The sequence below is a fragment of the Heteronotia binoei genome, chromosome 5, assembly GCF_032191835.1.
Source record: "Heteronotia binoei isolate CCM8104 ecotype False Entrance Well chromosome 5, APGP_CSIRO_Hbin_v1, whole genome shotgun sequence".
Classification (NCBI taxonomy): domain Eukaryota; kingdom Metazoa; phylum Chordata; class Lepidosauria; order Squamata; family Gekkonidae; genus Heteronotia; species Heteronotia binoei.
Genome location: NC_083227.1, coordinates 91,032,717 through 91,044,887, shown reverse-complemented (window position 1 = coordinate 91,044,887; position 12,171 = coordinate 91,032,717). Strand labels below are relative to the sequence as shown.

The window sequence follows — 12,171 nt, the reverse complement described above, 5'->3', positions numbered from 1 at the left end:
TAATTGACCTGGTCTTTATGATAACTACTTACAATTTAAGACTCTTTATTCATTCATTCATTCAGTTCTTGACAAGAATCAAACAAATCCATAGTTTATTGCAGACTGCAAATAGCTTCAAAGTTTGATTGCCTCTGGCAGCAAAGCAGAAGCGGATGTCATTGTGTGAATTTTTTTAAGCTATTAAAAACCAGGTTTTCCAATGCTAAACTTAGAGAGGTAATGGCTTTATTTGCCTCATTTTCTATCATTTGAGGCATACAATCACTCTTCATGCATATTTATCTGCAATAAATAATCAGATACTAGGCATGGGAGGGATGGACAGTTGGCTAACTCCATCCTCTCCAGTCACAAGTAAACTTCTAAGGGCATCTGGTTGGCTGCTGATGGAAAAGAGTGCTGGACTCTGACTAAATACAGGCATTGGATGTTTTTATGAAACACAAATATGTTAAAATTGTCAGTGTATGCTTACTTGTAAGACTTCAGGCTGGAGTCTAATGCACATGATCTATGACAGTTCATGATTTGTGACAGTTCCTGACAGCTTCCCTCAGCAGGTGCATACCAGTTCTGTCCAGAGTACTTGTGCCTATGCAGGATGACTCAGCACTGTGTGCTGATTGGTGCTTGTATATAGCTATGTGTATATAACTGGGGAGAGCCTGTACAGTGTATTCTCTGCTCTCAAACGTGGTGTCTGGTGAAGCACTTTGTCGAGTGTATACCAGACCAACTATAACTTGCATATTTGTAAATAAATGTTAATAGTTAGCACAAGTCAGTGTGCTGTCTATTCTTAAGCCTCACAAATCCAGAGCATACCAGCGAATACGCCAACAAGGTTATGGGCCCAGCACGCTTCCGCTGTGCTGTGCTCTGGAGGTTCTGAATGAGGCTGAACTGCTGTGGTGACCTGTGGCTGAGTGGATGTCTGCAGCTGCCACTTTTGGAGCTGAGGAGGAAGACGTGGTCAGCCAGGCTCCTGATAACAGCTCAGAGAATGGGAGTGATTCTGAGGACCAGCTGCTGAACGGAGATGACAGCATGGCTCAGGCACCGACTGCTCTGCTGGTGGAGAAGCTCACTTCTACTAATTATAATGTTTGGGCTCTTCGGATGGAACATTATCTGAAGCATGAAGGTTTGTGGCTGTATGTTGACACTCCCCCAGACCCTTCAGCTGCTGATGACGATGTCAAGGATGAAAAAGCTCTTGCGACCATCATTTTGAGTGTGGCAGATGACCAGCTTGTGCACGTATCTGGTAAGCCAAAGGCTAAACAAGCGTGGGACAGTCTGAAGGCTGTGTACGTGCAAAGCACAACTGGGTCTCTGATAGCAATTACCCATTGCATGTACCAGACTGTAATGAGACAGGGGGAGTCTGTGAGGGCTCATTTAAACACTTCGGCTGAATGCTTTCAGCAACTGGAGCAGCGTAGCAAAACTGTACCAGAGGAGGATAAAGTGTTTATTATTCTCAGTTCCCTGTCCGTGGATTACAATATGTTGATAACTTCACTAGAATCTACAGAAGCGAACAAATTAACCATGGCTTACATCACTGGATGCCTGCTGGAAGAGGAAGACAGGCAGAGGGAGTTGCATTCCTCAGAGACGTGGCAGCATTCCAAAGCAGAGGAGGCAAAAGGGACCAGCTGCGAGACTGGCCGAGCAGAGAGTAAAAAGCATGGAGAGGCGTCTCAAGTTGCTCTGAAAGTACGCAGATGCTTCTGCTGTGAGTCTATAAAGCACCTGAGATGATCATGCCTGGAGTGGAAGAAGAAAGGCACAACGCATAACTCTTCACACAGCCATCAGGCCACATTGGTGGTCAAAGATGTGGCTGCTGCACGTGGGGTGTGGATTTTAGACTCAGGAGCATCTCAGAACTTTTGCAGAAACGAATACCTGCTTCATGACATTCATTCCTCACCATTACAACATGTGAGTCTCGCTGATGGCAGGAACTCTGCTGTATGGTGTCAGGGAAGTGTCACATTCCCAGCACTTCAACACACATTTAAAGAAGTGCTGTGTGTTCCTGCTCTTGAAAACAATTTACTAAATGTGCTTGCTTTGGACAAAGCCGACTTTACTGTGACTTTTTACAGCAACTCGTGCAAAATAATGAAGGGTGGCCAGGTGTTTGCTGTGGGAAGGTTGCAAAACAATGTCTATATTATAGAAAATTTATCTGTGAGAGCACAGGTGGTAGCAAACACAAAACCTCATGATAATTCTGTGCATTTGTTCCACTGAAGACTGGGGCATGCCAGTTTTAACATTTATAAGCAAAACACTTGCTATTGTGGGGCATGAGGGAGTGAAGGAATGCAAAGAGTTCCTTGATTGTGAAGTGTGCAAACGCAGAAAATCAAAAGCATTCCTGGTTGCCAGAAAAAGTGATAGAGTGTCTGCAAAACCGTTGGCTTTAGTACATGCAGAAGTAAAAGAACCTTTCCCCAAAAGCCACTCTAATAAAAGGTTTGCACTAATCTTAGTTGATGATTTTTCCAGATTCTCATGGGTGTATGTGCTCAAAAAGAATTCTGAGATGTTCACAACAGTAAAATATTGGGCATGCAAGGTACAGAAACAATTAGGTGAATTATGTGCTTTGCAGACTGACATGGAAGGTGAATTCATGTCTTCTGAATTTAACAGATGGTTGCAAGCACAAGGTATAACTCATAGAGTGGCAAATGTGTCAATACTGCAGGAGAATGATGTGGCTGAAAGGAAGGGGGGAGTTTTGCAAGATATGATGCAGTCTATGCTTACTGACGCTGGTTTATCTATCACTTACTGGGATGAAGCATTGAAGGCTGCATGCTATATAATCAACAGGATTTGGACTAGGTCCATAGATAACATTCCTTACAAGGTGTTGTACAACAAAAACCCCAGTTTGGGACATTTAAGAAATTTTGGCACCAAGATATGATGCAGTCTAAGGCCTGGGTGAACGTTCCTTTAAACCAGAGAAGGAAAGGAGGAGCTCACTCCAAAAAGCTTCTGTTCCTAGGCTATCAGACAGGAATGAAAGCATACAGGTTTGCTAATGAACATCAAACACTGAGCTTTATTTATTTATTTATTTATTTATCGCGTTTATATTTCGCCCTCCTCACCGAAGCAGGCTCAGGGCAGTCTGCCAATTTTTGTGATGACCAGAATTGGCACAGAGTGCATGCTAATGAATTGCCTTCGCAGGTCACACGCCCCTTATCAGAGGAAACCAAAAGTGTAAAACAAGAGATAGCTCCCAGGCAACAATCCTCTGAGAGTGAACAAAGTGAGCAAAAGGTGCCTACAGCAGTGCTTCCCATTTGCTGAGTTGTGACCCAGTACCGGGCCACGGAAGCCTCACTACCGGGTCACAAGAAAAGTCAAAACTAGCCCCGCCCCCAGCAAAGCATGAACTCTGCTCTGCTTCCTTCCTTCCCTTGTCTCTCTATTGTGCAGAGAAAAGCTAGTCTTGAACACTGACACAGGCTGCAAAGCCTGAGCTCTTTTTGGCTTCCTTCCATCCCCCATCTCTGTGTTGTGCAGAGAAGAGCTGGGCTGCCTCTCCTTCCTTCTCCCCCCTTCCAGTGTTTGAGAAAAAAACTGGAGTCCACTGGCACTTTAGACCCATGAAGTGTTCTTCAAGGTATGAGCTTTCATTTGCCTTGTAGTATGTTCTTTGGGGGAGATTTCCCCAGGAGGTCTGAGCATCCAAGAAGGGAGGGGGATGTTTTTTTCAGTTGGGAGGGGCAGGAGTGGGCATTCCAGTAGCTATTTTTTTTTTACCAAATAACCCCTGGGCAGAATTGTTGCTGGCTGGGGTCATCAAATGGTGAGTGAGGCTTTTTTTTCTTTGTCCCTTCTTTCTTTCTTTCCCTGCCAGTGATGCTCTGTCTGTATTCTTGGTGCTGGGGTGAGGAAGCAACAGTGGGAGAGCTTCTAGTGCCCTGGCCCCACTGGTAGATATTCTGGTGCTTTGAGGGCATTGTATGAGAGAACTTTGGACTGGATGGACCACTAGCCTGATCCAACATGGCTTCTCTTATGTTCTCCCTTCCCTTCCCTTCCCTTCCCTTCCCTTCCCTTCCCTTTCCTTCCCTTCCCTTTTTACTAGATTAAACTTTTCTGTTCATCATACTGTTGTTGCAGACATAGGAGCTCTGCCAATGAAAAGTTGGCACCCCCAGTTGTAGCCAGCTGGCGTTTCTATGAGTTTTCTGTATGAGTGAGTAAGAGTGAGAGATGTGGGGCAGAAAGAGATTATTGGAGATTACTGCTGTATATCTCAACAGCACTGGAAGTGATGGTACTGTGAACCTGGCACCATTTTACTGGTCCTGCTTTTAACAGCTGTCTGGCACCAAAATTAAACTCCTCCTGCAGATATTAAAAAGGATTAAAGAAGTTCACTGGCACAACAGCATGGGAAACACAGCCAGTAAAAAGCTGCAAGCCCCTCATAAATATCCTTTTTGGAATAACTACAGAAAAGCTTGTGTGAACTTCATATAACTTGAAATTAATTCATTAATTGCAGTACAATTCTCTACCTTTCACAGCAAATTCCCAGTGTTTCAGCCAAAGAAAAGCATGAAAAATAACTGTCAAAAGATTTTCTTGAAACCAAGGAAGCTTGGTTGTAGCTTGAGGCAGGTAGTAGCAGCTGAAGGAAGGGCCTACTAAATGTGTCAGCATATTTTGAGGTAGATCAGCTGCCAGGGCCCAGTGTGGGTGCTACACAGTGCTGGCATTCCTGATGGCAATTGCAACTGCACTCCCAACTGCATACACTAGCCAGTGCTGTTGAGGAAGGGGTGTGTAGGTGGTGCAAGCAACTGAACATGGGGATTAGGAGTGCTTACAAACTGGAGAAGAACATACAAACAGATAGGTGCATGCAGGTGTGGGGGTGGAAAGAGAGGACCTTGGGAATGTATGAAAAAGTTGCAGACTTTTTCCACCCCCATTTTGGCTCAGCATGAGTTTCAGAGAGATTTTTCTGAAAACGAAGTTATTTCAGAAAAAGAGGCAGGTTTGGGGGCAGTGCCCTGAAAGTGACATCACAGGAAAATGTTGAGTTCTGGTTCAGTGTGCCCCGGAAGTGTCATCACTTGGCTCTTGACCTGGAACTGATGCCACAGGAAATGACACAATTCCTGTCTCCTAGCTCCACCCCCAAAGTCTCCTGGCTCCACCCCCAAATTTTAGTGGGCCACGAAGAAGAAATGTAAAAATAACCGGGCCACAGGAAAGAAAAGTTTGGGAAACCCTGGCCTAGAGTATCTACCAGAAGTTCAAAAGGTATACATTTTCAATTTGATACCACTAAACAAAGCCCTGTATAGCTTAAAGCAGAGTGTAAGAGCGCGGAATCAATGTCTGAGCAAAGCCTTAACTGATCTTGGGTTCACACAGGGAATTGCTGACCCATGTATGTTTAGCAAAACCACTGGGAAAACTAAATGCTATCTGTTTGTTATGATATATGTTTTCTGTTCCGTAATGATATGCAGCTGCAATGGTTTATACAAACAACTCAACACCCGTTTAAGATTAAACATTTGGGCAGCATTCAGCATTACTTGGGTGTAGACATTACAAAGAACATAAATAGATGTTTTGAGCTCAGTCAGGAGCATAAAATAACAAAGCTGCTTGAAGAGTACAACATAACAAATGCAAACTGTGTTACTATACCAATGATCACGAGCTACGGAAAAGAGCCTAATGACAAAGTGTTTGAAAACAAGGCATTGTATCAGTCACTAACTGGGTCCCTACTGTATATAGCAGGGTTGGCCTCTCCAGATATTTTTTTGCCTACAACTCCCATCAGCCCCAGCCATTAGCCATGCTGGCTGGGGCTGATGGGACTTGTAGGCAAAAAACATCTGGAGAGCTACCATTGACCACCCTTGGTATAAAGCATGTTGGTCAAGACCAGATAACTGCATTACAGTTCATATGTTGTGTCAGAAGTGTGCATGCCCTTTTATGAAAGATTAGACTGCTGCAAAAAGAGTATTGAGGTATCTAAAAGGTACTGCTGCAAACAGATTAGTACTAGACACAACTTCAGCACAAGTAACAGCTTACAGTGATTCAAGCTGGGGAGAAAGAAGAGATGGAAGGTCCACAACAGGTTATGCTGTGTATGTGCATGGAGCTCTTGTGTTACGGAAATTTTAAAACAACCACACGTCTCAACTAGCACTTGTGAAGCAGAGTATTCTGCCTGCCTCGGCGGGGAGGGCGGGGTATAAATAAAATTTATTATTATTATTAAGTGATTGTGTTGTTCAGCTGGAATGATTATATAAGCTGCTAACAGACCTGAACATGCAATGTAACTTACCTATGTGTGCATTTTGTGACAATACTGCTGCTCAACAGTTGGCAAATGCACAGGGTGTCAAAACAAGAAGTAGACACATTAACATTCGTTATCAGAATGTCAGGGAGACTGTACATAGAGGTTTGATTATGTTACAGTACTGTTCTTCTGATGTAAATGTAGCAGACCTGTTCACTAAATATTTAAGTGTGGACAAATTTGTAACTCTGAAACAAAGGCTGGGACTCATCGCCTGAGTCTTAGGGGGAGTGTCAGTATATGCTTGCTTGTAAGACTTCAGGCTGTAGTCTAATGCACATGATCTATGACAATTTAATAATAATAATAATAATAAATTGTATTTATATCCTGCCCTCCCCGCCTAGGCAGGCTCAGGGCGGCTAACAACATATTCAGATAAAAAGTTATACAGTAATATACAGTAATTTTAAAATGACATTAAAATTATACAATGATTTAAATCAACAGTGTCTTAAAAAACCATTCCAGTTTACATAGTTTAACAGCAACAGTGATGTTCCTGGCGCTATTCTGTCTATTTGCATAATGGCAAAGATCACTAAATAGAGTCACTTTGATGGGTCATCAGTTCGGCCATCCTTTGTCAGCAGTCTGCAAAGGCCTGCCTAAAAAGGATGGTCTTGCAGGCCCTGCAGAATTGGTCTAGGCTCCGCAGAGCCCGCACCTCCTCCGGGAGCTGGTTCCACAGGCACGGAGCTGCAACGGAGAAGGCCCGTGTACGAGTGTTCTGTAATTTCGCCTCCTTTGGCCCAGGGATAGTCAGCTTGTTCTTCCCTGCTGATCTCAGTGCTCTTTGGGGCTCGTATGGGGAGAGTGTGATGTGTGACAGTTCCTGACAGCTTCCCTCAGCAGGTGCATACTGGTTCTGTCCAGAGTACTTGTGCCTATGCAGGATGACTCAGGACTATGTGCTGATTGGTGCTTGTATATAGCTATGTGTATATAACTGGGGAGAGCCTGTACAGTGTATTCTCTGCTCTCAAACGTGATGTCTGGTGAAGCACTTTGTCGAGTGTATACCAGACCAACTATAACTTGCATATTTGTAAATAAATGTAAATAGTTAGCACAAGTCAGTGTGCTGTCTATTCTTAAGCCTCACAAATCCAGAGCATACCAGCGAATACGCCAACAAAAATAAGGCACAGAACTATTCGCATCCAGGTGACTATGTGAAGCCACAGTCCAATTAATACACTAGAGACCACTTTGCCTTTTTCCTCATTTCCCACTTGCCAGCACTGCAATTAGTCCTATCCAAAGAAAACAAATGCAGATCCTGTTGTGAGGATGTCCTGGTAGGGTTGCCAACTATTTGGAGAAAACAATGCCCTGTTCCTTTAACAGTGGCTTAATTGGATATTATTTTTCAGGATACACTATTTACCTCCATGCCACAAAAAGCTTCTGCTGCCCCTTTCCACGCAGGAAAGGACATCTATATCCAGGTCTGTTGGCAACCCTAATCCCAGAGTTCTGAATTGTTCTGGTCTCCAAACTGGGTGCAATCCATTTCTGTACAATAAAGAGCAGAGGCAACCAAAGAAGCAGCAGTACGCATATTACTCTCTGATTTTGAAAAAAATATTATATTTTGATGCAACACCTATCAAAGGATTAATCAAGAGAATTTATAATTTGCTGACATGTCCGAAAAGTCTTTTTTCATAATTACCAAAATGCCTGGCATAAGGATCTAGGTGTATCTCTATCTGAAGTACAATGGAGTTGTATTTGAAATATTGCTGTATACATATCACCTGCTTTCAATATTAGGCTCCAAACATATAAGGTGATTTCTAGATGATACCTAACCCCTGCTCAACTCTTGCACTCAATCCCTGACCTGCCCTCACATTGTTGGAACGGTTGTGGTTCTAGGGCAACCTTTTTCATGCTTGTTGGTCTTGCCCTGCGATTATCATTTTTTGGAAACTGGTGATTAAGGAAATTTTCAAGATCATAGGTGGTAAGATTCCATTTTCTCCAAGTGTGATTCATCTATGTCTATGGGAATCTGGTTCTGCCTCAAAACAAGATAGAGAGCTTATAATGAATTTACTTACAGCAGCTAAAGCGGTCATCGCTTGTAAATGGAAAGATGTGCAGTCTCCCAATATTCAGGCTTGGTATCTCAAAGTTTGGGATTATTTTGCTATTGATAAGATCACTGATGAGGTGCAGTCACATGCTATAACAGCTTAATATAAGTCTGTAATGGAAAAGTGGTCGCCTTTTTTAAGAATTGATTTTGCTAATTATTTAACTTATATTTATTTTTTGTGTTATTATCTATGTGTGGAATTTAAGTTGTATCATATTTTGAAGCTTTATGATTTTATGTAAGCTTTTTGAATTTTCAATAAAGAAAATTTTGAGATTAAAAATAGCAGCAGGGGGGCATGTCTGGATAACAGTGAGAGCCAGTGAAGTGCAGTGGTTAATGTCAGTAATGGGCTTTCAGTCACTGCAGTCATGCAAACCTTCTGCCTGCCTTCACATGGCAAACTGTCCCTTAAATAAAAATAGGACAGGAATAAAGGCTGTGAAGGAATTTTTTCAGCTGAAGAGTCTGAATGAACATGGCCCTTGATAGCCACAGAATGCAGCCCCCACATACTTTCTGTGGGGAACCAAAATCAAGGAACCAAGATCAAGATGGATAGCCTAGCCATGTTAGTCTGTCTGTAGCAGTAGAAAAGAGCAAGAATCCAGAGGCACCTTAAAAACTAACGAAGTTTGTGGCAGGGTATGAGCTTTCTGAAAAAGTGAGGACAAAAGTTCATACCCTGTTACAAATTTTGTTAGTCTTTAAAGAGTAACTAGTCAGAGGACTAAGTTCTCTGTTCAAGAAGCAACAATCCCCCCTTTTGCAACAAAGCATGAAAAATAGGGAGAAGCACCTGAGGCTACAAAATAGTTTTTCATAGCTCACTGACTTCTTTGATTTTCTATGCCGACATCCCCCTCAAAAGAAGCTTTTCTTAACAGGAGACCTGTGTCCACAGCAACATCATGCAAGGCTCTAGAATGGCTTTACGTCAGAAAACAGCTGGCAGATGCTGATAAAATTTTTAGTCTCCAGTGATCTAAGCTGAATTTGAAGTGACAGCCTAGAAGTGGAAGGCTCCACCTTGGGCAACCAGCCATGTGAATCATGCAGGCATTAGCTCAAGGAAACAGGAGCTCTGAAGGTCAGTATGCAGAAATAACAAAGGACTATCCATGAGTATCAAGTCAGCAAACCACTTCCAGGCACACTAAAAATATCCAATTAAATCAGAATAGCATTAAAAAGCACTTGACTTTGATCTTCACTGGAACAACTGTTGTCTTCTCCCTGCTTAGCTCAAAGCATTGCTTCTGTACAAGACTTAAAATATGTTTCCATTTGAAGCATCTGTATCATATGGGTGACTCAAACCCTACAGCTATTTTTGGGGAAGTAGCTCTGATCTAGTCTATGAAATTGACGCAGCTCTCAGTAAGAACAAATGCCATTTAATGCATACTAGTACATGTCAGCTGGTATATTCTTTTGAACTTTACAAACAGTCTAAAGATCTTGATAAGCTAGTTTACAGCCTATGCCTCTGTAATTGTATGACAACTAAAAGACATTCAAGTAGTACAATAGAAAGCAATGATAAGCCACATTCTGCAAATAAAGCTACATCCTGCAAAGCTGTACATGTTTTTAGCTATGGAGCCTCTGATACTTTGGAACCCTGTGATCTATTCCACACAGAAAGCCTCCATAGCATGTCCTATTGCAGGCATATTTGAAAAGTTGTGTGGAATTGCTGGCAAGTATAGTTGTTGGGGTTTTGCTTTGGTTTGGTTTTTGTCATACAAGGTCATGACAAGCTGCACCTTCCAAATTCTCTGCTTCCATCATTGCTTGGAGAGCGAAAGCCTTGTGTGCTGCCCCTGCTGCAGGTAATGAGCAAAAGAGTAGATGAGGAAACCAAACAAGGGGCCCAGGGAAGAAAAACATAAAGAGGGACAGGGATGTTGAGAGAAGTAACGGAGTAAGTAGCAGAGAGTGTCTGCTATGATGTGTAGAAAGAAAAAAGGATGGCTAAAAAGGGATTCAACAGACCAGTGATGCTAGAGGGTCAGATTATGGTGTGCACAGAGAAAGATGTGAATGAAGTTAATGAAAATGTAAAAGTGGCCCTTGGTGTGTTTGGAGTTGTGTACCCATTCTACCTAAATTGCAAAGCTGAGTAGTTTTAAACTACCCCCCCCCCCCGAAATATCCTGAACTGCACGACCAAAAAGATTAAATGAAAAGCAAATGTGTAAGAGCCTTTTGCAATGCTTAAAACAAACTTTTATGCCTCGAAGCGTCTCCAAATAACGTTTGCCCAATAATAGGTTGGCTCTGGCATTAGTGCTAGTGACTCACGCACAGGCCCACTGCCTGACTCACTTGACATAATTTATTCCATCTGTTACGCACTTCCGCACTTAAGGGAGTTCCCTTCTTATTATTCATAGTATCCTGCAATATATTGTGCTTGACATTTCAGAATTATTCAGCTGGATAAAATGCAAGAATAACTTCTGACATTGAGCTACATCCACAAATGCGTTTTTGAAAGAAGAGAAGCGTCCTTCCAACTACTCAAGGCTCTATTTCAAGCGCGGGAGGCGGGATCGCGGCATGTTTACCAGAACAACAAAAGACACATCCTTGCCTTGCAGTGCAGTCTTGCGCTGGACCCGAAGGGTTTTGTACTAGCGAACTTGTCCCAAGGGACCCTTTCTTTGCATGCTATCCTATGCTATGCATATAGACTGCAATCCTAAAACCGCTTTCCTAAAACGGGTCTTTGTTCCCGACGAATCCGCCAAGGACAGTCCTTTAACGTAAACTGAGTGAAACCTGCTTCCGAATAAACCTACGCACATTTTCTTGGAGTAAACGTCTGTTAAGCATGGGGCTCGCTTCCCAGGAAATAGGGCTAGGAACAGGCGGCTTGACAAGAAACGGAATGCAAAACTCCGCTCCCACCCACAGGTCTGGGACGTCTCAAAGATACAGGGATTGTTACCTTCCCTCCCTTCTGACATTCGATACAGCCCATTTCCTACTCCTTCCTACCCCGGAGGCGGTTCCCAAACAGTCTTGTAGGTTGTGCGCCCCCTGCAGCCAACTTTTAGCGTGGCTCGCTATCTCTTCTCGCAGTTAGTCTTTAAGGGAGAGAGAGAGAGAGAGGCGTACTAACCTGGCATAATGGCGGCAAGGCAACAGTGAAGGAAACCCGGCCTGGCGCTGCTTGGAAACTTCCTCGCGCTACATCTGTCAGTCCCGCCCCTGCAAGCGCTGACGGGTAAGCCCTCCTTCCTTGGCAGGGAGAAGGAGCAACAGACAGCGTCGTGGCTCAGGTTACAGGCTACAGCTAGGTCTCGGCCACGCGACTGCTCACGGAGCCGACCGCAGCTGCTTTCTTAGCCGGAGGCAAAACTCTCTCCTTTCTAGGTCTTCTATTTGACGATCGCTTTGGGATGCTTTCCTTCTCACTTGTCTAAAGAACAGAAAAGGAGCTCCAAATTGTCTTCCGTTCCCCAGCACAGTGGCAATCTGATACTGGAGAGTGGCAGATTGTATTGTTCGCATAAACGAACGAGCATGCAGAACCAGCTTAACTCGTCCCTGCTATTAGCCTTCGGCTTGCTTTCCCTTTTTGTGACCAAACTTTTTAGCCTTCGACTTGCTTTCCCAAAGCGTCACGTTTTCCTTAGTATGCATTCCAAGTATTCTTACTAAACTC

The 12,171-nt window shown here is 43.3% G+C and overlaps 1 protein-coding gene across 2 annotated transcripts in view; it reads right to left on the bottom strand.

Moving 5' to 3' along the window:
• Nucleotides 1–11,783, bottom strand: part of CARD19 (caspase recruitment domain family member 19) — a 57,535-nt gene extending 45,752 nt beyond the window's left edge. The window contains exon 1 of one of the 2 annotated variants that reach the window (XM_060239811.1): nt 11,626–11,783. In XM_060239811.1, coding sequence (XP_060095794.1) covers nt 11,626–11,632 — 7 coding nt within the window. In that variant the 5' untranslated portion in view covers nt 11,633–11,783. The remainder of the gene's footprint in view (nt 1–11,625) is intronic. The other variant, XM_060239810.1, reaches the window with a different exon arrangement.
• Nucleotides 11,784–12,171: the final 388 nt, after the last annotated feature.